The sequence below is a fragment of the Pinus tabuliformis genome, chromosome 1_2 (assembly GCF_031772625.1).
Source record: "Pinus tabuliformis cultivar Carrire ecotype Pingquan chromosome 1_2, CPIR1, whole genome shotgun sequence".
NCBI lineage: Eukaryota > Viridiplantae > Streptophyta > Pinopsida > Pinales > Pinaceae > Pinus > Pinus tabuliformis.
In genome coordinates, this window is record NC_142298.1 from 670,627,985 (window position 1) to 670,653,341 (window position 25,357).

General features: G+C 38.8%; 1 protein-coding gene across 4 annotated transcripts in view; it reads right to left on the reverse strand.

Moving 5' to 3' along the window:
• LOC149207477 (uncharacterized) overlaps nt 1-12,653 on the reverse strand; it is a 44,348-nt gene extending 31,695 nt beyond the window's left edge. For 2 of the 4 annotated variants that reach the window (XR_016252629.1, XM_089395730.1), the window contains exon 1: nt 11,924-12,631. Coding sequence is in view for 2 of the 4 variants with exons in the window: in XM_089395730.1 (XP_089251856.1) it covers nt 11,924-12,339 (416 nt within the window). In the remaining 2 variants the exon portion in view is untranslated. Of the gene's footprint in view, nt 1-11,923 lie in introns of all 4 variants that reach the window. The other 2 variants (XR_016252630.1, XM_089395731.1) reach the window with 2 other exon arrangements.
• Between the last annotated feature and the right edge of the window lie 12,704 nt (nt 12,654-25,357).

A 25,357-nucleotide genomic window follows, 5' to 3' on the forward strand; every position in this document is an offset into this window, starting at 1 on the left:
TCTCCAGGAGGCTGTGCAGAGGCCACGCGAAGCCTCAAGAGGTCAATTCTATCTAGTTGAAGAGGAGCTCGTTTTCAGTTCCAGATGCTGGGTAGGTACAAAAAAAAAAATCCAGAGAGCAAGAGAGACGGTTTCTCAGTCAACAGCAGGCAAGACGACTAGATTAGTAGCTGATTTAGGTAGAGCGTTTGAGGGACTGCGCTAATGTGATGCAAGGCTTGCGCAGAGCTGGTTGGATGGCTAGCTTTTCAGAGGCAGTCAAGTGTCGGGATTGCTCGGAGAGAGGGTAATTTCCCTCAGAGAATTTTTGCCAGTATTTCTCTTGGATAGATTCGCTAGTTTGGCGATATTTATTGTACTCAAAATTTCTCACTGTTGCTTAATAATAAAAACCCTCAATTGTTGCACCAGTTTTCCCAAGTTGGGTTTTTCCAGAGACTTTTGTCCAAAAATAATGGTGTCATTTTTATGTGTGTGCTAGCATTTCTCAATTTCCAGGGCTTTTATTTTCCGCAGTATTTTATTTGTGAAGGTTGCAGTGTGACTAATTCATTGTTCTCATAGCATTAAACTGCTTAATTAATTAATAGTTAGAAGAATTAATTCCAATTGTTGTAATAGAATTTCAGTGGTGAAATTTTCACAAAGTTGTAGAACAATCGCCATCAAAAATGGTCCACATACCTGCAACAATTCCATCTAAACATAAAGTACAAGAAGGGAAGCACTAATCATGTCGCAAACTGCCTTAGTCGACCCCCGATTGTGGCACTAAGTACAATGCTCAACTCTTGCAAGCACGAGACCTCTGGATAGCCACAACTATATGAAAGTGACTCGGAGTTCGCTACCACCTACAAGATGCTGATGGACAGAAAGCCAATTCAAGATTTCCACCTTCAAGATGGGCTGTTTTGCTATCTGGACATCTTTGTGTTCCTTCAAGCAAGCTGCCAAGCTGATTTGGGAGGCGCATTACAGCAGGGTCACAAAACACTTTGGTGTCAAGAAGACAGTGGCAGTACTGTAGAAATATCTTTGTCAGCCAAAACTCTGACAGAATGTTGGAAAATATATCAGATCTTGCACTCCCTGTACCATCGCCAAGCCAACCATTAAGAAGCAAGCCCTGTACACTCCTCTGCCTATTCCTAACCGACCTTGGAAATCCATCTCCATGGACTATATGTTTGGCCTCCCTTTTACCAAGCATGGTAATGATTGTGTATTTGTTGTCGTCGATAATTTTCTAAGATGTTATATTGATGGCCTGCAAGAAGAGCATCACAGCGAAAGACACTGCCAAACTCTTCTTTGAACGAGTGTGGATTCATTTTGCGATTCTTACCTCCTGAACTTAGTATTGTTGACCATGTGACTCTCTTATAATGGCGCACACTACCTAAGGCAGATTTGAAACACACACACATTGTTGCTGTTTGTTTGAAGACAGTGCCATGTGTTATTGTTGAACTCATTTCAGGATGATGTAACCTTAGCCAGATCTTCGGTTGCATACATTGTTAAATCTTTGAAGGTAATGTGTTTGAATATAGAGTGCGGTGTGTGTACTGGTAGCCCTTTTGTTTACTTCCTATGACATTGAAAATCAAAGGTAGTGTATTGCAGGACTACAAAAGACCAAATGTTCTCATTACATCCAAAATTTGTTTGTATAAGGTTGCGTGTACTTATTAGTAAGTTGGCTATGAATCAACATGAGAAGTCAGAATATTGAAATGCCATTCATATTGTCTATTATATGATGACTATGTGAGTATGGTTGACAGAGATCTGCTTGCTCTCATATCACATGTCATGCTACAATAAATGTTATTTAAGGGATGATACAATTGGCTTTGTACATATGACTGTAGTATGGAATATGACAGTGATCTTGGCAGATGTTGGACAGTGATAGCATAGAGAAGTCTTGCTAGGGTTTGGATTGTTTATATGACAGTAGCAACCATGATGGCAGCCTTGACCTTGATAAATAACAGCAGTAGTATGACAAAAACCTTGTGTGACAGTAAGCAATCCTGTATGTATATGTCAATATTGTTTGGGCTACACAATGATGACTGGACTTTGTGATATGATAGTTCCTTAGGCATGACAGTAACTAACAGTGACATATGCATGACAGTGGCTCTATAATGTGACAATGATTTGTGATGCAATAATTGAAAAAACCATGGTATACCCTTGTATGACTATGACACGGATTCTATTGCAGTGAAATGGATCTTGTTCTATAACAGTGATCCTCCGTCCTTATAACTGAGAATTGATTGTGGTTCAAATCTGAAGCAGTAACCTTTTTAATGACAGCAATGACCCTTCGTGACATTGCTTATGATACCTTGATGGTAGTGAAGTTGTTGACAGTATTTTTTTGATGGGAATAATCTTTGATGTGTAGAGCATTGAGACTGAATGACTGAGCGTTGTAGTACAGCAGTGGCAGGAGCAGCAAAAGTATTGAGCAGAAGTGCAATAGAGTAACAGTGAATGGTGGCAGCAGCAGTAGCAAAGAGTGGACAGCAGTGACAGCAGTAGGCATCAGAGGGCAGCAGTGGTAGCAGAACACAACAGTGGCAGTAGTGGCAGCAGTGGACAGCGGTGACAGTAGTGGCAACAGTGGCAGTGAAGTGCAGCAGCAGAAGTTGCAACTTGATTGTAGTTGGGCCATTATCCCTGGTACGAGAGCCCAAACAATTTAGGGAGCATTTGCTTCCTTCCAGCTTGCTGGTAAAACCCTTAGGGAGTCTTGTACTTTCCTTCCAGATTTATCTGGAAAATTTGTATGTACATCATACATAACCAAAGCTTGTTAAGCAACATACCTGTACTCTTCATGTGATGCTTTATGTTCTTGTGTTTGTTTAATGCTCTGGATGTTTAATTAATTCTAACCAATTGTGAAAAGATGGAAATATTGATTCACCCCCTCTCAGTGATTCCAACACATCTCTCCTTTCTTCCACCATGGGAGGCCACTTGGGCCAATGAGAGCAATCGTTCCCAAGTGAAGCTAGCTTGAGACATAACTCTCTATACCCTGGCCTCATTGGGTACATGCACCAAGAAACAACAAGCAGATTGCATTGATACCAGTGATCTAGAGTGCATAAGAAACAAAATGATACACAAATATAGTAGAGAGCATAATAATATGGTAAAAACCTAGCCCAGAGAGTTAGCTCAAATGGTCAAGGTCTCGTTGCTAAATCACCTCGCCATTAGGAGGTCACTGGGTCAATTCTCCTTGATGCCCTCAGGGTTAGGCTCTGATTAGCTTGGTCAACAGGATGTGATGCCTTCGTGTGGATCTGCCTGGATTTAGTTTGGCCGATGGGATGTCATCCCTTCGTGTGGATCTGTCTGGATTTTCTTTGAGAAATAAAAAATAAAATATATATATAGCAAAAATCCAACTCTTTATTAATATAGCTGAATATTTTAGAACAAACACTACTTAGAATGGTGACAGTTTATCTCTAAATTATAGAGATGTTGGTTACGCTCATTCACCACAGAACTATTAATCAATTTCTCAATGTTTGAGACCAATATTTGATGTCTACATCATGAAGGAATGAGATGTCCTCTTTACAAATAAAAGGCCCTGTATAGATATTGTTATGAGTGCCTTTTCACTTAAAAATCATATCTTTTCGTTATTTTATTATTATTATCTTGCAAATACCATGGATTACAAAAACTACGGGCTTGTAAACCACCAATGGTAAAAAAACCAATTAATGACCGTGCGTTTATCTTTTCACTATATTATTATTATTATTTGTTTTATTTTCCTCCCACCTTACAAATACCATGGGTGAATACCATGATTTACCAAAACCACGAGCTCATAAACCACCAATGGTAAAAATCCAATTAATGACCCTGTTGATTCAATGAATGAGGTGGGTGGCCACTAATATACACCTGGATCTGGTATTTTCTCATCGTACTTGGACTCTAGAAAAACAATTTCAATTTATGTTCACAATGATTTCTGAATTGATACTTTGGCTCTAACTTTTGGGCTCATAGCAATCCTAGTTGTGTCCTTCGTTTCTATTTAGACAGGGATTCTTGAGTTATCTTTGTCTTTCCACATCAACTTGATTGCGCAGGTTTGGCCAACATGGAGAACGAGGATGTGTAGGTGTTTAGAAAAGTTATGAAAAGACACGAAGACCTCGTTCAATCCATCAGAAGCCCACTACTTTCAGTATCCTCTAAGGTCACTAAAAATGAACATTTATGCATCAGCCAACAAACAAATATCAAGTGTAATATCCCTCCAGGGATAATTACCCTTAGGGTTGAAAAAGAGCACATGACAAAATTTGTATTTTGACTAATATTACAAAATAAACAAGTAATTATTTTCACCAACAACTCATACAAGTGAAGCCAATCCAATAGTACATAATAGGACAACAAATCCATAGTTCTTCCAATATCATAATAACGTTTAGGTTCACAACAATTCTATTGATCTGACCTCACAACCAGCCTCAATAATAGCACCTCGACTCTCGTTGCCACATGCAAATCAACCAAACTTTGTTTGCCACAAATCATGCCACAGAAATATTTTTGATGCTACAAAAAAACCTCAAAGGACATTTTGCAGCCACAATCCTGCCTTAGAGATAATTCACTACCAAAAAAATACTCTTGTAGCGTTTGCAATCATCAACAATGCCTTAGGGATACCTCGTTGTCTTAGGTGGGGTTCATGGATGGGTGTCGTTTCCCAGATAATACCTTAGAGTTCGTGTTGCCACAAGAAACACCTTCAAATGAGTTGTTTCCTTAGAAAATCGATGCACAGGGCCACACTATCCCATAATAGTTCTTCGCTAGCCAGACTTGTTACATGTGAATTTGTCACCATGACACTTGATCAGTTTATGGGTCTTTTACCATCCGTGAACATGTTTGAATGAACTCCCTTAGAAGTCAAACAACCTAAAATATCTTGAAGTAGGTGAGAAATTTGGGGAAAATAGTTGCCACACCTTGTTAAGTTTCACCTGTGTTGATTTTTCTAGCTTTCCCGTGCATTCGCTGGAATTAACTCTGAGAACAATGCAAAGTTGCACTCTGTCTGCCACTATAAACTCGCGCAAGTGAATCCGTGAACATGTTTGAATGAACTCCCTTAAAAGTCAAACAACTTAAAATATCTTGAAGTAGGTGAGAAATTTGGGGAAATAGTTGTCACACCTTGTTAAGTTTCACCTGCATTGATTTTTCTAGCTTTTCCCGCGCATTCGCTGGAATTAACTCTGAGAACAACGCAAAGTTGCACTCTGTCTGCCATTATAAACTCACGCAAGTGAATCCAAGAAAGTAAAAATAAAAAGTACATTCTAGAAACACAATTGGTCGAATATTTCCCAACTGAAAGCTTCCAAGTGATAACTATTTGAATTATAACCCTCAGATGATGCATCTTAATCCCTTTTCTCATGGAAACCTAATCCCTCAATTAAGGAGTCTCATCCTCCTCTTTTGGATCTGAAACTTCTTCCTCTTAGCCTATAAAATGACTAGAGGGTAGAGGGATTGAGGAGGTCAAAACTCAGAGAAGATAAACTTATGTTGTTAGTTTGAGATTGGAAAGCTTGTCATCTAAGGAGGAGATTGAAGGCATTTGGGAGGGACCTCATGGCATCAAGGCAAAGGTTGTAAGGCTCCTCTTTATCCTTGATACATACAAATGAACACTTTCTCCCATTAGTTTGTCTTATTGGAATGATGAATGGTTGATAATTGTTTATAATGTTTATTAAGGCAAATTCAATTCCTAATTTCCTTGATCATTAGGCTAAGTTTTGTTTGGATTATTATATTGCATGTGCTTTTGATCCTTTTATGATCTATGATTGCAGGGCTTATCAAGCATTGAGGAACTGCATCAAATCACAATAAGGGATCTCCATCGAGCATTTCGTGAAATAGGTAAGAGGCTCATCCATTAGCCTTAATTCTTATAATTCAAACAAGTCCATCTTAGGGAAAAAGTCAGATCAATTGTCTTGCTTGTTTCTAGTTTCTGTCAAGGATCTAGGGAGATCGCTCTTGTCCGCAAGAGGGATTTGTCCGGTGTAACAAGACTTCACTTTATTGTCCCTTGCTATTCCAAAAAAGCCTTGAACAGGCCTACGCTACCTCAAATTCTAGCCTCGTAAGGCCTTGCTGCCAAGATTTAACCCTTAGAAACCTTTGATGCCTCAGGTCTAACCTCAGAAGGCCTCACTGTCATAGAAATGAACAATTGACATCGGTGAGCCTCAAAATTCATGTGTTGCCTCAAATAATCCCCTCAAGAATAGGTTGTTGCCTCACTTAAGGTCACAAGGATGATTTGTTGCTAGATAGAGCCCTAAAACCCTTGCTGCCACAAACTTGTGACCTCATAACCTTGTTGCCACAACACGAACAAAAATTGCCTCAAGAATTATGTATTTTTTTTTTGAATTGGACTAATTCTATTAATCAAAAATATGGTACAAGATGATACAATCAAGAGAGACAGAAAACCGGCAACCGGAAATGATAGGACTATCAACCTCGGTTCCGGAGAAGGAGTGAAACAAGCAAGAAGCTACAACATATGGCTGGAAGCAAAAAGACTGACTTCTACCCAGAATGGGCAGAAGCCTCAACACAAAGCTTTTTCCCTTTCCTTTTTTTGACTTCGACCCAACCATCCTGGGGTGAATGAGCAATAACAACTTGAAGATTGGGGTTCTCCATAGGGGGGCCCTCCTTTTCTGAATCAGAGGAGGAGGTCATATGGACGCATTTCTGGGCGATGGCTGTATCGGAGGAATGCGCCGGACCATCGGTGGAAGGGACCACTGAATGAGGGGCTTGATCCAATTCTGCATCGCTACCTTCATCTTCAGAGCTAGAGGAATCAAAATCCACAACTAGAGGTGGAGAGCATAGAGCCCATCGTTTGGACTTGGAGAGGTTATCCTTATTCTTTTTTGCTGGGAGAGATGGGCAGGTGTTCTGCAGATGCCCTGATTGGTGGCAATGGCGACAACGAAATGCAGTATTTTCGTAATCCAGTGTCTGGGTCCAAACAAAGTCGTTTATCTTGAGATTGATTTGTTCTGGAAGTCCTTTGCTCAGATCTAACTCCACACATATTCTGGCATATGTGTAGAGACCTTTGTTTTCCCGCCAGTAATCTCCCATAATGAAACTGCCCAAGGTGTTGCCTATAGCTTTATAGACTGCAACATGCCATAAGTGGGCAGGTAAGTTTGGAAGCCTGATCCATACAGGTGTCCTGGTAATGACTGAAATTGCTGGATCAAAATCTGGGAACCAAGGAGTTAAGAAGAGCCCTGCAGTTCCCATGAACCAAGGGCCTTCTTCTAAAGCCTTTTCATAATGCTTACTGTCATCAAATAGAACAATGAAGTATCCTTTTGAACAGAAACTGATCTTACAATGATGAGTCCAATTTGCATGGATCCATGCATAGAGATCCTGAGAACGCGGCCACAGTCCGTTAAATCTGCAAATGATGGCTCTTTCTGCAAATTCTTGAAATTGGTTTGCAAGACCTTCATGGGTGATTTCAACAGAGGGAACTTCCTCTATCTTGTCAACCAAAAAAGGCTTAGGTTTAAGGGCTTCCGAGGGTTTGGGGTTCTTAGAGTGTACTGCATCTTTGTAAGAGAAAAGAGGATGACTGTCCCACTGCACCTCCTCTCAAACGAAGGGTTAACACCAAAGAGTAGTTTTTGGTAATGCTGTAAGAAGAGAGGGGAAGAAGGTCTTCAAGTTGTTTACCTTGAAAGAGAAGTCTCTGAAGGCCTGAAGGGATCCCAATCCGCCATTCTAGCTCCAGTTTGAGATCCAGCACCAAATTTGAAGAACTGACCCATTGCAAGATGGTTCTGCCTGTAGGTTGAGAAATTTGGATCTGAAAGGAGTCAAAGAAGTGCCTAGACACAGTGCCAGGGCCTCTTGTGCATCCGAGAGCAGATCTGCCATGGCGATGATAGGGAGGGGATTTCTCCTCTACAAGCATATCTGGCGAGTTCGAGAAGCAGATCCGCTGCTTGCTTACAGCAAAGATGAAATCTGAGGGATCTTCAGGGTAGATCTTGTTTGCGATGTGAGCTACTGTAAAGACGGTGGCTTTAAAGCCGTCTGGAACATTTGCAAGGAGTGCAGCCACCCAGACAGCGGCACCATCTATGCCAAAGAAAGCCCTGTGCAGAGGCTTGCTAACCTACCGTTTCAGCTCTGCAACCCAGTCGATGTGTATTGCCCGCATTGGTACCTCTACAGGCAGATCTGGCAGGTTCGAGAGGCAGATCCGCTGCTGGCTTGCTTCTGAGGTGAAATCTGTGGGATTTCCAGAGTGGGTCTTATTTGCATTGTGAACAGCTGTGAAAGCGACGGCATCAAAGCAGTCTGGATCAAATGCAGGGAATGCAGCCGTCCAGACAGCGGCATCATCTATTCCGTGGAAAGCCCTGTGCAAAAGCTTGCATTCCTGCGGATTCAAGTCTGCAGTCTGGCTCTTGAACAGAAGGCGGCCAGCTCTTGGAGAGGTTGAGCCGGCGCAAACCAGAAAAGCCAAGCTACAAACCCTAGACACGACTTTCGCCATCACTCCGCCTCCCGGTTACACCGCCTCAGGAATTATGTTAAACATAGTAGAGACAAAGGATTAGCTGGGGTGGAATCCTTCACCACCGAAACCAATCAGAAAAAACGGGTCTTAAACCCTCCAAGAGCCTCAACTCAAAAATCAAAAAGATCCACAATCCATGATGCAAAATGAATCTCCTATCTCCTTCTATAAATTTCCTTTGGAGTCTTCCCTCCTAATTTGAATTTGACTGGCTAACAAATTTCCCTCCATTTGCCCCAAATTAGGCTTTTATTGCAAGTTTCCCTCCACTTACCCCAAATTTTCCAATGTTACCCCAATAACATTAAATAATTCCATGGCCACTTGGGAGCGGGAGCAAGGAGCGACATTTTCAAAATCTCCCAGGTCAGGAGCAATATTGGGAGTGAACTTTTATATAATATATCTTTTTATATATTTTGATGCATATATGTCAACAAAAGCATGTAGAATGGTGAATTAGTGATAAAAAAAATAAAAACATGGATTAAACCATATAACATCATTCATCTAGTAGTTATAATCTTCATAAATCACATGTCCACAAATTACAAGTTCTCATTTATATAGCATGTAAGGGTGCACATAACCAAAATAGCATCGAGTGCAATCCATCTCTGAACCGAAAATACATCAACAAATAGGCTCTAGATGGCCTCTAACGTCCAAAAAAATCATGCGACAACAAAAACCTACATATCATCAAAATCATTGCCTATCTTCGGATCTTTGTCATTAATATCACCCTCTAAGCATTAACATAAGATGGAAAAAATGTAGCATGCCAAGGCAAGATTTGTTTGAGTGATGGGTACATTTTTAGTAGGGTCATGATAGAGGAGTTCGACAACAAATGTCACTAACATCAAGGTTACATAGAGGACTTGGTGCTCTTGATTAAATATGAGTTTCATATCCTAGTACATGACAAAATCCAATGGAAACATTGCAATCCCCTCAATCCTTAAATCATGAAAAGTTGACAAGTCTGTTGGATTTTGAGTGAGATCTAAAATTCTACTTTCTCCATATGAAATCCAATGAGGTCGGAACCAATCTAAAGCACCCCGAGTCATTTCATGGTAATGTTAACAATTTAAGTAAAAGGATGAAAATGAAAGATAATGTATAATGTCACTTTTACTTTAAGAATTTAACATTACCATGAATTACATATCAATACTAGGGCCGCAGGCTTGAATATTAGGCAGCCCCACTCAAAAATTCTTGTTTCTTTGAAGAAATATGGGTTTGGAACATCTTTGCAAAAAAAAAAATTGCGAAGAAAGCCAGGAAGCAATTTTTTTTGTGGTAGCGCGCTCCTGGGTCCCTCACAATGCGCTCCCGCTAAGAGCGCGCTTTGGGAGCAAATCCGAAGGGTGAGGGGTGCTCCCCCGTAACGCTCTTCTCCCTTTACAAATGAATATAGCCTAAAGGTTAGATAGGCTACTAGGTCCTCCTTTGGGCAATTAATTAGAAGAAGACATTACAAAGAGCCTGTTAGTGCAGTGAACGAAAAGGATTGGCATCCTTGAAGTAGAGTGCAACATAACTTATCTTTATAAATGGCATTCAACAATAGGGACATAAAGAATTCTGCCCTGGCTGAGTTCGAGGAAGAGACAGTCCACCAACTAAGAGACCCAATGGATATCGAGAAACAAAGCTCCCCCAAAATTGATGATGAACAGGAAGAAGCGGGTAGAGATCAAGTTTATTATTAAATGGATGTATTTGTGTGCTAATTTATTAGGTGTTTTCATAAAGCAGGCCACATACAGGCTAACCTGTGGGATATTTACTTTTTGATATGCTCTAAGCTTCCTTTAGTAACCTCCAACAAATGTTTAAGCTTGTGGAAGACTCGTTGAATCAGCACTTTGTAATCTGCTGCTAATCTTGGCTGCATCTTTTTTATTATAATAAAATTTCTGTTATGGTTTATGGTAAACAAACAAGCAAAAGAGCTCTGCATCTATTAAATAACAAAAAAGATGAAGATAGGTGAAATATATCCAAAATTAAAATAGATCTATGCTAACTTATTTATGTTTATTATTTTCATTTAGTCCTAGGGAGCAACTCAATCGGTGATCGAAGTAATGTGAACACTGTAAACCGAGAGATCCAAGGTTCAGATCCCCTGTTTTGCGACCCTGTTTACAGAGAGGAGAACAGGTCGTAGACCTCTGGGGTCTACTAGTAGTTACGTGGAGGGTGGAGGGTGGGCTGCTGGGTTCCTCTGGGATACCCAAAAAAAAAAAAAAAAAAACATTTGCTTCTATTCATATTAAATATATAGACACATATACATGGACATCTCCCCCGCCCTATAATCTAACTTCTCTCAGTGCAATTGGTGGTAGCTTGCATCTTTGCGTAATGATTTTGCTGACAGTAAAAAAACTGTTTACGGAGAATGAAAGAGGCAAATCTCACCGACGCAGCTATTTCCCCTTAGACAAGGCAGACAGTTTCTCCAGGTCCTCGACCAGAAGATATAGATTTAGCCTTGAGACATATACAAGTGATGACCAGAGCTCACAAAGCTGAGCCAGAAGGGATCTATGGGGTTATATCAAAAATGGAACTGTGCCCTTGCGGTGTATCTTCGAACATACTCTCCCAGTATGCATGAGCCAAGGCCCATACAGCTAGGGCCTGCCTTTCTTTAGGTTAAACAGCGATGACCTTTTGAGCTTTTGCTGTTCACTAATCCTCTTTGACTGAATTCTTTCCCAAGAAAAAATTTGCAGGGAAACCTACAGCATACAAATCCACAGCCATGTATGTAATCTGCACGAAACCCATTGACGGAAAAGGAACTGGCAAAATGCTCACCAATATTGGCGATAACTAATCTAGCTTACGCCTTGGACTCCTTTCAGTTAAGACTAATCCTTAGTTACAAGGGTTGATCAGGACCCAGCCTCCAACTAAAGGTTGAGCAAGATGGGTTGAGCAGAACAGACGTTTTGTTAAAATGGTGGGACCATGTTAATCACATTTCCATGTTTGGTACAAATCGGTTAACGTGGGACCAACCGTTCCATTTTCGAGAGGATAATTGGGAAAGTGCCTCGGTTACCAGGACCACTGTGAATAAAATTCTAAAAGGCTGAACCATATAATCAAAATTCGCAACAATGCAAAGCATGGTCGCTAACAAGTATAATGTTAGACCCTGTACTTCACCACTTCAAGATAAAAGTAGAAATGAGTATATTTATTTACCTGGGAACATTTCTTCTGATAGCAGAACGCCTCTTCCTCTTTTTGACATCTTGTTTAGACTCGAAGAAACGCCTTCGCCTGCATTCCTCAAAAACGCCGGCCTTAAAGACCTCTTTTCGGAACCTTCTGACAACAGATTCCTCTGATTCACCCTCCCCCACGAAGATCTGGGCATTGTAGGCACCTCTGGAGATGAGGCGTTTAACAGACGAAGCTGCTGATTCATTCTCCCCCGCGAAGATCTGGGCATCGTAGGCCCCTCCGGAGATGAGGGGTTTAACAGACAAAGCTGTTGATAGCACCCTAGGGAAGGAGATATGAGACGAAGAAGATGCGACTGGCGTGAGAGTTTTGTTGGGCTTTAAGGGCAACGAGGGGAATGGAATTACTGCGAGTCTTAGTGCCCAAGAAGCCATCACTAGTCTCCTCTAAACGAATCTCTTGTCTTCTGTAAGAACCAATTCATTTATGAACAGCTCTGATGACAAAGTTTTTCCTTGCTTCATAATCCTGTGAGCGGTTTGTGATTCGTTCAGAGATTTGTCCAGTAGTTTCTACTGCTCCATGTCTATAAATAGATTTGGGAAATGCTTTATTTATCGAAGTTTAGACTTGGTTCTTCCTACGGGAGGTATAGACTTTCTGCACAGTTCCACATTGATTTAGCACGAGTGTATACCATGTTAATCCAGCAAAATAAGAAAACATTTAACAACCAGAAAGGAACACAATTGTTAAGAGTCCAAGTTTGAAGGTTTTTTTATGTGAGGTCTTTAAAGATAACTGGAAAAGTTAGGAAGATATATTTGCAGCTAGTTCTTGAGATAATCTATTTAGCAAGGGGTTTGTCGAGAGTCAAAGTTTGAAGGTTTTTTTATATGAGGTCTTTAAAGATAACTGGAAAAGTTATGAAGATATATTCACAGCTAGTTTTTGAGATAATCTATTTAGGAAGGGGTTTGTCGAGAAGCTTAGAGCATTTATTTTGAAGCTTCACACAAAAAAGGCCGAATACAGAAACAATATGTCCCATAATCTATTTTTAGCCTCATAGACGTTAAAGATAATTTCTTCTTCCTTCTTTCTTTCTTAGTTCTCCCTAATCAAAGTTGAAACGTCTTTTAATGGGACCTCATTAGTTCTCTCTTATTCCTTTTTCTATGTATTTAAAGGATTTTTGTTTTTTTACATGTATTCAAAGAATTTTAAAAGTTTTGGATTCTAACGAAAAATTTAAGATTAATTTAACTTAATTTATATCAAAGTTTAAAAAGTTAATTAAAAGTTTTAGTTATTTATTTTTTGGAAGAATTTGAATTTATGTTTTAAATTATTTCAAGTGATATATAAAATTATTATGTAAAGTTGAATAAATATTTCAAAGAGCTTGTGTGTTTAGTGCAAATCATTCATAACCTTACATTGTTTGTCTTTTTTTAATTGTATAATAATCTAATAAAATTATATTGTATAAGTTAAAGTTTTGATGCGCAAATAATCTAAGTAGTATAGATCCATTTTAATCTTAGATTTAATTACTGATCTTTGGGAGAATAATATTTTTTGTGCTTAAAAGGTGGGGTTAAGATGGATTTACATTAATTTATTTTATGTCTTTTTTTTAGCATTCGTTTTTTCATAGTGTTTTTTTTCACTTTCATGTCACAAAAGTTATTTATTTTTTCATTTTAGTTTATTGGGATTACTTTGTTTTACATGGATCATCCATATCAAGTTGTAAAGTGCACTTGGCTTTGCAATTAAGATATTGAGTTTATTAGAATTTTGTGGACTAAACTCAATGCATACACATACACAAGATCTGGTAACATCGCTCCATTTACTTTACACATTTAATGAACTGAAACACACGGATGTGTCTAACCTTAAACAAATTATGCACATTAGAAAATTATAAAATCGGCAATTAGATCATGCACAGTAAACTATTACACACAAGTTTTGCCAAATCAACAGTTCTTCATTAAATTCTTCTCAAAATCTACTTGGGCTCCCTTACTGGGATAATGGCCCTTGAGAAATTACATATACAACAATTACCCTAGATTTGATCGAGCATAACAAGCCTTAGATCCACCCCTGATTTGGCTTATTTGGATCTCCTTTGTTGCTTTGTGCTCTTTCCTTAGACCCACTACATCTAAGTATCTCACTCATAGAAAACCTATAATATTACTCATGCAAATCTCCTTTGTTGCACCGTATTCTTTCCTCGAACTTAGCACAACTGAGTATCTCACTCACCACAAACTCTTACTTGTTGTGCTCCACAAGACATCTCTCTTGTTCTTTTTTCAACCTTCCACAGTCTCTTTTGACTCTCTTGCCAAGCCACAAGACAACAAAAATGAATCACTCACCCTTGTACTTATACCTCTCCAAAGGGTGTAATACCATGGGTCATCAAAATACCACAAGTAATACCATGGGTTTGTAGGTGCAAAGTTACATCACTTAACCCACTTGCCCCACATGTAAGAATACTCATGATGCTACACAAAACATCAATAAAAATGAATTAAATGTTATTCCTATAATAAGTTTATTATTGATTAAAATAAATAAATTTTTCCATCAACCTATATTATATCATTATTATAATACATTATACTATCTCATCTATGTTAAATTGTAAAATGCACTTTGCATTTTTTATGTAAAAAATAACAAATAAAATGAAAACAAATTCATTGAGAAAACCATATTCCTTTCTATTCCTTCCAAAAGGACCATTTTCATTTTTTAATCTAAAGAATCACCCCATAATAATAATTTACATAATAATAAAGATTTCTTTCTACACCCTCAAAACATTTCGAATGCATCTATTTCACTCTCTTTACTCAATTCCAATAAGCATCTATAAGAAAGAGCTTTTATTTCTCATAATTTATTGCGTGAGAGAGCTCCCATAATTAAGGGAGAAAGAGCTTTTATTTTTCATAATTTATTGGTGTGGGAGAGCTCCCATAATTAAGGGGGCAAGGAAATAAAGGAAAGCCTCTCTTGAGACACTAATCTTTCCCGGGCAGATGAGGTGTGGTCATTATATGTGTATTACACTTTCACATCCATCTTATCTCATGATATTTCTCTTATGACATGGACTTTATTTACAAAATACTATATATCGTTATTGAAATCATAGGACTAAAGGAAATAAGTATACACTACTTTTATTTACAAAATACTATATATCGTTATTGAAATCATAGGACTAAAGGAAATAAGTATACATTACTGAATTAATACCAATGTTAAACTTTTAATGTAAAGTAACAAAAGGGTTTTTAAACACTCAATCAAAGGGAGAGGGTATGATATTTATGGAATGAAAGTATTTATTTTAATACTCAACCAAAGGGAGAGGGTATGATATTTATGGAATGAAAGTATTTATTTATACGCTGCAAAATTAAAAGTATGGAGAAAGTTATCGTTCTCGAAAGAAAGGCTTATGTGTGATATTATGTAAAAAAGAGATAATGGTGCATTTCATTGCATAGTGCATAACAACATCCTTATTTATTAGTCCTTGGCAATGCAGGGACTCTAGCGATGGATACGGTATTGACCAAACATTAATCGGTTTTTTGACCAAAAAAAATTGTGCGCTATCAAAATCTAACCAAAGTTTATCCCTGGAAATTTCAGCGTAAGAAACTTATAACCAAAGTTGTGAATTCAAGGTCTTATTACAAGCTTCACATGCCCCGATGTTATTTCAGCCGGGACAAGTTATTTTATCGTAAGTTTTATGTTCAGGGTGCCTGTTTTCCTTTCATGCATGTTCTCCATGCCCTACATGCAACCAGTGCTAGATGTCTAATGGTTGTGCACACGCATCCACGTTTGTCCACAAATCCTTCCTTTGGAGCATAGCAGCAGGGCAGAGAGTGAGTTTCAATTTCGATTTAGTTTCAGGAGCAGAACAGAGAGTGTCAGGAGCCGCCAGGAGAGTGGTTCAACATGGGTTGTTCTCCTCGCTCGGGCTATCAATTCTCTGCAGAAGGCAGCAGCTACCAGCAGCTTGGGAGAGTGGTTCAACATGGGCTTTTCTCCTCGCTCGGGCTATCAATTCTCCACAGAAGGCAGCTACCAGCAGCTAAGCTGGATGCCGGCACAGTGGACTATTGTAGCTGCTTCGCATTTCTGAGAAAGCCGAAGAAGGAGCTGAAGGCTGATTGCCATTTTTATGGCAGTGATTTCTCGCAAGATAGTCTGTCGAGCGGCCCCTTCGGGTATTCCGGCAGTTCATTTCGAAAAGACGGTATGCTGAGCCTCTATGGCTCTTCGTTGAATTATTCGGATAATGGAGTGCAGCAGGACTGTAAGGCTTTGAAGACAATACCCGCGGCTTCCAACGCAGTTAATTGCAGAGAGATCCCCGTGAAGGAAACCCATAGGGTTGTTCGTACCGAGGTATGCTCCCTTTGCTATTTTTGAATAATTGTGCGCATGGAAGGCATTACATGATTTCATCTATGTCTCGTTCATTCGAGTCTTCAGTATTTTATCCTGATCGGTTGCAAGAAAAAGTATCAGTGAAAAACTTGTCCTCGCTCATATTTGTAAACTATGTTTGTTTGCGAATAAAAACATTTTTCTTCTGCAAGTGTTTCAAGAAACATGAACCGGTAGAAGCCCATCCAAGTGACAAGCCGAAATGCTGGAATTCTGAGATGCCTTGCAAGATTAAAAGGACCGCAGGTATATGTAACATCCCCATTACCCAGAACTCGTTATTGTCTGCAACGATTCTGGATTCTCATTCATTATACGGTTGGTACAGGCGATTTCTAGATATTTATACAATAATATTGCCAATACAACGATGGCAATATCAAATATGATTGGCCCCATGGAGAAGATAGCCATGGATGGGAATCCAATCAAAAGCTTTTCTTTCTTTGTATCTGGTGCACCTCAAGTAAGTAAACAGACTGCGCAGGTTCCTTTACCCATATTCTAGTATTTTTGCTTGAAATCAAAGCAGTAGCACAGTAGCTTGTACATTTCTATCAATCATAAATAGAAATATTAAATTACTCTCTCTAATTATTACTTTTGTATTCAGAATGGGCTGAACCAAATGGTCGCTCTCTTTATTTTAATTATGTAATGTCTAAAATTTATAATAATAAAAACAAACTGAATATATGTAAAAGCATACCTTCAGTTTGTTTGCAGCAGCCGCAAACTGATCCAGCAACTACAAACAAAATGATCCAGCAACGTTTAAATGGGAAGATATATGCAAAAGCATATCTTCAGTCTGCATGCAGCAACAACATACCTTTAGTTTGGAAATCCACGGACATCCCTGAAGAAAAGGCCTTTGGAGCACGGTAGAGGGTCCCGGAAGCTTCCCTGTCAGGTAGGCAAGATCCTCTGTGAATCTATTTTTGTTTTGCCACTCTTTTACATGGTCACATTCCATTGATCCACAAACATAAATGCATGCTCTGCTCAAACCAATCTCCCTTTCATTTCTTCAATCTTTTCTCTGCTACCTGCTGCTCTAGAAGTTAGTGCTCTCTATGCCTTTGTTCCTTTTTTTCCTTCCTTGTAGTCATCTGGTCTGTTAAATTTTGTCTGTTCATCTACTTTGGATTGTATTTGGATTTTGATTTTCAGTTTTGTAATGTTGTTATATATGAGAGTGGTGGATTTACATATTGTCCATATTTATAATCTTCCGCAGGCTTTGTAACAATAAGGAAGATTGTTCATTGTTGTTGTTCCAAAGTACCAGTTATTGTAGCATTCTCAATAGTTTTGCATAGTTATTACTCGTGCATTTTTTTGTAGAATACAACATCCTCGATCATTTTTGCATAGTAACTCCTGCATTTTTCTGTTGCATGTGATAGCAAAGAAGCCATAAATTCTTAGGCACAAACACCTTTCACCATAACATACCAGGTGGTAAGGAAGCAAACACCAAGGCAATGGCGTAGACGCTTTAACCATCTGTAGGTGGATGACATGCAATGAGTGTGTTAATACATAAAGTTGTACGTGTGGGTTGATGACATGCAACAAGTGTGTTAATACATAAAGTTGTATGAATAAGTGGCAGAGACTTTTTTGATGCATTGTTATATGATTGTTGTTCTGTACAGGTGTATCCCTTCTTGTATCATACAACACGTGTTGTTCTAACCTCATTTTGCATTTCTCTCATACCAGAAATTGGTTTAGGTGGGCGGTGCATGTGAAGAGAACGTGTCATGTTATATGATTGTCTGGCAAGAGCTTTAGAAAATTATAATTTGTGCGTCGGTGTCATATATGGGATGCCCCGCTAATAAATTACATGTTCTTTAAAATGTTACAGAAGTAAAGTTTTATTGATTTATTTTAATATCTAAATTATTTGTTTTATATTGAATATAAATGTATTGATTTATTTTAATATCTAAATTATTTGTTTTATATATGTATTTGGTATGCTTTGCCACATGATGGTGCGCTTCCATGTGCCCCGTGCATGTGTATGTACAGAGCTTAGGAAACTTATACAGAGTTGGGGTTTGTTTGTATAGAGCTTAGGAAACTTGTGGAGAGCAGTATGCTTTGTGATGGTGCGTCCATGTGCCCCGTGCATGTGTATGTACAGAGCTTAGGAAACTTATACAGAGTTGGGGTTTGTTTGTATAGAGCTTAGGAAACTTGTGGAGAGCGTGAAGGGTTTAAAGAATGAAGACTGGCATTCAAATATTTACAGCGTTATTCAGACACTTTCAAGTCTTATTGCCAGGAACACGGACACCATTATTGGATCATTGGCCTGGAGGGCTCCGCAACCGAACTCTGTAATATTATGTTCCAAAGAAGAACTCTGTCTTTAAAGATGAATGCTCAAAGTCATTGTGGCAACTCAAAGAACTGGAGTTTCTCAACCCCGGCAGGGACTACTGCTATGACAGTGGCTCTCTTGTTACATAAAAAAAGAGATAATGGTGTACTTCATTGCATAGGGCATAAGAACACTTTTAAAGGGCAATTGAAGAAAAAAGGGGTGTTTTCACTATGTAAACCTATTTGAAGAATATTGAATTGAAAGTTAGGTATTAATTAAGAAGGCATTTATATATGGATTTATTCGAAGAAAAAATTCTCTAGAGGTTGTTTGAGGCTAACTTTTTTTTAATGCTTTATTTGTCTTGCTATAAGGCTAATCAAAAGTAGGCCAACATATTTAATATTGAAATTTTCTTTTTAATATTTTACTTGTCTCGCTTTTATAAGGCTAATCAAAAGTATAATGGGTCTTTAAATAATTATAAGGTTGTAACAACGCCTCCCCTCATATCTACCCACTTTCACCGGCTTACCAGGGTAAACATGAGATGAGAGGATACTATGACAAGACTCAACCTCCTAAGTCACCTTAAGGAAGTGGAATCGACAGAAACACACCACACAAACCTTCCACATAAGTAACAGAACTCCCAGGAGCCATCCCAACCACTCAAGTAACCAGCCCCTAAGACCAACTGAAGTTTTAGTGCATCAAACCCCTAGACGCTCCCTTTATATGGACAAGGGTGCATTTGGGAGGCTCCATAAGCTCCCACAACAAGGGAAAGGGGGCTTCTGGGGACTTTTTTCCCCAATGTTGTGCCCGCAACTCTGATATTGGTGCCACTTTTCAAGCCCAGAATCCAGGTCACTTCCAAAAAATCCATGTAGCTTTCATAATCCACAATTTACATGACAACAAGACTTGTAAGCCAAAATTGACTTTAGGACTAGGCTTGACCATCCCCAATCGGGATTGGCATTTTGTCAAACACTTAGCATCAATGCAATCTACAGGACATGAATATAAGACAAAGCATAAATGACTGATAACTCATATGAGACTTGACAAGAAGGATGACCACCCTCTTCTCTTAATTGTTTTGACATCAATTAGGTCTTGCATCCATTATCCTTTCAGTTACAAGTAAATACATGAAATAACCATGACTATAACCAACATTAAACAATTTAAAGAACAATGAGATAACAGCCATTAAAGCCACATAATAACAAGTACAAAAGCGAGAGAACTTAGCTTTTATTAAACATAGGCAAGAGCCAACCAGGTTCGGGACTTCCACGTACCACCTGTATAAATTTCTACAAATCTAGCTCTGATACCATGTAGGAATTTCTACAAATATAGCTTTGATACCATGTAGAAATTTCTACAAATCTAGCTCTGATACCATGTAGAAATTTCTACAAATCTAGCTCTGATACCATGTAGAAATTTCCTGTAGATTTAAACTGTAATTGTAATATGCTAAAACAATTGACTTGAATCTACTATACTCATCAGCGGAAACAATAAAAATCAATGAAATCGTGAAGCGCATAAGAGAAAGAATTCAGTCAACACATTACACAATGATTTCCCGAGGAAAGCCACAGCTACAAAACCCTGCTATCTGTATATTACATTAGCCAAAGAATCTGGATGAATACAATATGCTCTGCTCAACCTTGAGCTCAACCTGCACAAGTATTTTCTATCCTCTGCCTGACTAGCTGCCTTTGGCCAATACATAGGCAAATTCCTAGTCTTTCAAGCTCCTATTTCCTTGCTCTCACAAGCTCCATGCACAAACTTGTGCTTCCTATTGCTTGGCCTCACCAACTCATGCTCACCAAAACAATGATTAAACTTGTGCTTTCATTCCTCCTTTTAAAGGCAATTTGAATGGTTAAAATTAGTGAGTTTTCTAATTAAGGAATGATTTATTTTAGGCCTTCTTCTGACTGCATGCACCATCTGTTTAATTTAGATGATTTTACAACTGATAGTACATTGTCCCCGAACTCCAATCTCAACTGAGTATTTCTTTGATATGACATACATGAGTTAATTATGAGTGAATCTTCAGTTTACTGGTTTATCACTGTAGGCAACACCACACTGCACTTCAGGCAGCACCTCATTGTTCGACTGTCAGCACCCCACTACTACATGTTACACCCCACTACTGTAGGTTACACCCCACTACTGGACCTCCCACTAATTCCTCCATGAGTTGGAACTAGTGTAACTAACTTTAACTCAGTTAAAGTAAATTAAATAATTACAACTCAAAATAAACTCAACTAGTGCTCCTAATTGTAGGAGACACTCCTACATGACTCTAGTTAGACCCTCAACTCGAATTAACTGAGCTAACTAAGTCAATTAAAATATTTAACTATTACAAGTTGTCATGAGATGTGGAGTTACAATTTTATTCCCAATTTAATTGAAGAACAAATTAAATTATGATTTTTTCTTGATGTTATTTTTTACATTTCTTGTTGCTATTTTCAACACTACCTCTCAACAAGAAAGGAATTCAACTCTATCTAGAATCAATACCTTTGGAATGTTATGCATGCAACACTTGTCACTTTTGTTGTTGCTACTGCAACATCTGCAACCGAAAAGCATCCAAACAAAATAAACTGAATCAACTGTGTCTGCAACTATCTACTAGGAAAATTATGTTGTTGTTGACTCTGCTACCAAGCCTCCTGCTCTGCTATCAACACTGCTCTACACTTCTTAGTATCTAATTGGCATTAATCCTCCTGCTACTAAATATTGTGGGCCCATGTAGCAAGGTAATGCTCTATGAGACAAAAACACCTCAATGGATCTTGCCCAAATTTATGCACTCTTGGGACTATTGCTTCACATTGCCCCACCTCTCACCTGAAGGTATGGCTGCATGTGCTCCCTCTTCCCACTTGGCTCAAAATTCCCCCTACTGGAGGTCTATGCTTGAGTGGATGTCTCCACACAGTCTCCTATTTGCTTCTCCAATTGTGGTTTCTTAACAACTTGCTGAGACTGATTCTGACGCTGCATGTTGAGAGGTAATTCATGCTCCCTCTCAACCACCAAGTCTCTAACCTTTGCCTTGCTCCTCGAGGCTTTGCATGCATATTGTACCTTAAGTGCATACAAGTTCTTGACTTGCATACTGATTCATTTCACATGTCCCATGGCGATGTGTCTAAGGAAAACCTTTCCTTTGCTAAATATCACATCGTAGCCATGGTCTTCCAATACCGCGACAGAAACAAGATTCTTCTTTAGTCCCAGAACATATATCACATCTGTGAGTCTGAGGGAGGAGTCAGACTCCCTCTAAAAAGTAACTATATTGATGTCGTTCTACCTCCCATCATCTCCAAACTCTATATTCTGCTTGAAGTCTTTCACCTCCAAGTCACTGAAGATATCTTTATTCCTCTTCACATGGAACGAGACACGGTTATCGAGATACCACATGCTTCCCATTACAGTGCTTGCCATGCATGAAATGAGAGTGAAATCCAGTTCGAATTGTGAAGCTAGAGCTTCACCTACTGTTGTTGTTAAAGGCTCCTTCTTGCTTGCTTTCTACATTGTTGTTGCAACTACTACAATAATGAGTCTTATCTCCCCAGATCCTGAAAACTAGCTTCCATAGGGCTACTCCCTTTGAGTATTGATCTCCCCGTAGGAAATCTCTATGCTCCTCAATCTACCAATATCAATGATCACGGCTCCTTTGTATGTCACTAAACATTGCCTCACTGATCTTCCCACTAGCAGCGTTCTATCTCCATTAAAAAGTCTGCACATAGGGTCTTACGGATCTTCCCTAAACTATAGATCCATCAATCTGCAAGGAAAACGTCGAATTCTTCTATTCTATTGTGATTTCAGCTTCGATACCATGTAGAAATTCCTACAAAACTAGCTCTGATACCATGTAGAAATTCCTACAAAACTGGCTCTAATACCATGTAGAAATTCCTTGTAGATTCAAACTGCAAATTGTAATGTACTAAAATAATTGACTTGAATATACTTTACTCATCAGCGTAAACAATAAACGATCGATGAAATCATGAAGCATATAAGAGAAAGAATTCAATCAACACAATACATAATGATTTCCTGGGGAAATCCACAACTAAAAACCCATGTTGTCTGTATATTGCATTAGTCAAAGAATCGAGATGAATACAATATGCTATGCTCAACCTTGAGCTCAGCCTGCACAAGTATTTTCTATCCTCTACCTGATTAATTGCCTTTGGCCAATACTTAGCCAAATTCCTAGCCTTTCAAGCTCCTACTTCCTTGCTCTCACAAGCTCCACGCACAAACTTGTGCTTCCTATTGCTTGGTCTCACCAACTTGTGCTCACCAAAACAATCATTAAACTTGTGCTTTCATTCCTCCTTTTAAAGGTAATTTGAATGGTTAAAATTAGTGAGTTTTCTAATTAAGGAAAGATTTATTTTAGGCCTTATTTTGATTGCATGCACCATCTGTTTAATTGAGATGATTTTACAACTAATAGTTCATTGTCCTTGAACTCCAATCTCAACTAGGTCTTTCTTTGATCTGACAAGCATGAGTTAATTATGAGTGAATCTTTAATTTACTGGTTGATCATTGTAGGCAACACCACATTGCACTTTAAGCAACACCCCACTGCTCAACAGGAAGCACCCCACTATTGCATGTTACACCCCACTACAGCAGGTTACACCCCACTACTGGACCTCCCTCTAATTCTTCCACCAGTTGGAACTAGTGTAACTAACTTTAACTTAGCTAGACCGAATTAAATAATTGCAACTCAAAATAAACTCAACTAGTGCTCCTAATTTTAAGAGACACTCTACATGACTCTAGTTAGACCCTCAACTCGAATTAACTGAGCTAACTAAGTCAAATTAACTTAGTTAACTATTACAAGTTGTCAGGAGATGTGGAGTTATAATTTTACCCCCAATTTAATTCAAGGACAAATTAAATTAGGATTTTTTCTTGATGTTATTTTTAACATTTATTGTTGTTATTTTCAACACACCCGACCATAGACATGGTTGAACCAAATATTTCTTTCAACCAGTCACCCCCATTGCATATTCCAAGCATGAATGTGGGATCTCATGGATAAACCAATCCAAAACAACCAAGGGAATCCATAGGCTAAACCACCTCCACCTTCAAAAAACTGTGATCTCACCAAAACCGACACTAAGATCACAAAACCAAACCAAGCTTGGAATGCCTCCAGGCTCCACCACTATCCTTCAAGAATTTTTTGTCTCCTTATCTCTTAGGATTTACCGCAATTCACACCAGATCACTAGGCCCTAACTGTGTATCCCGCCAAAACAGGTCAAGGGATTCATAGGTCTTTGGGAAATTTCTTGAGACCACCTCTGCCCCAGATTCCAAAACCATCCGACAATTCCAAAGCTCAAAACCGAGAAACAATCCCATCACACCATGGCTATCCAGGAAAAGGCAAGGCAAGGCTAAAAACCATTGTCATAACCTGGCAAGACCATGCCACTGATAACAAGAGAACTAAATACCAACACGCAAATCCATGCATGTCAAAACCAGTTAGGAAATCACACATGCAATATGTTACCTGCAAGTATTCTTGTTGAATTTGCTTGATCTTGCTCTTCCTTGCTTGCTCTTCGCTTTCATTTCTTTTACTCGTCCTTCCTTTGTTCACTTTTCTGTTCCTTGCTCCAAAGCTAGAATGCTCCAAAACTTAACTGACAAAAGGCTATGTTATCACTCCAGGAAACTCTCATAGGTTGCAATGTGGAGATGCCTGGTAACATATAATCTTCAATATTGTTCTTTGAACTATTGGAGTGGATGATGGTTTGGATCAAGCCAGATAACCATTTCAACTCTACTTTTACTCAAGACATGCATGAACACCCTCAGCTTTACAAGGCCCTAGACCACTAATGCTCAATAGTTTGTAGATTTAATGAATAGATGGAGAATACCGACTGTACCAGCAGACGCATATATAAACACATATGAATGGCCAACTATAGGAAGTAAAAGAAACTTGCAACTTAACTTATCAACGCAGAGATAAGATGATAGTTATCTGGCATTAGACACAAAAGAAACATGAACAACATGTTCAAGTGAAAGCTTAGAACAGAAGAGAAAATGGACATTGAACATATAACAACAAAAGAAGCTTATATTGCTAGAATGAAGATGAGAAGCTTGAAGGAATAGAGTATCAACAATCTCCAGAAGTTGAACCTTCGCTACATTTAACTCTCAGCCATTTATAGGCCTTTTATAATGTTGTTGAGCTCTCAAAGGCTTGGAGTGTTTTAATCTATCCTCCCTATCTTTTCAACAACTCGATGCCTTGACTAGGCAAGCATGGGTTCGGAGGTTCCTTCTTCTGACATAAGAGTAACCGCCTTCGGATAGTTTGTTGCGCTGCCTGGGAGCTCGCTCATGCAAGCGATGCTCCATGACCGTTCTGTTTGTTTGGATGAGTTGCGTTGTCTGTGTTAGGTTCCTATACCAATAGGTGTCATTTTTCATGATTGACATGTATGAGATCTAATATG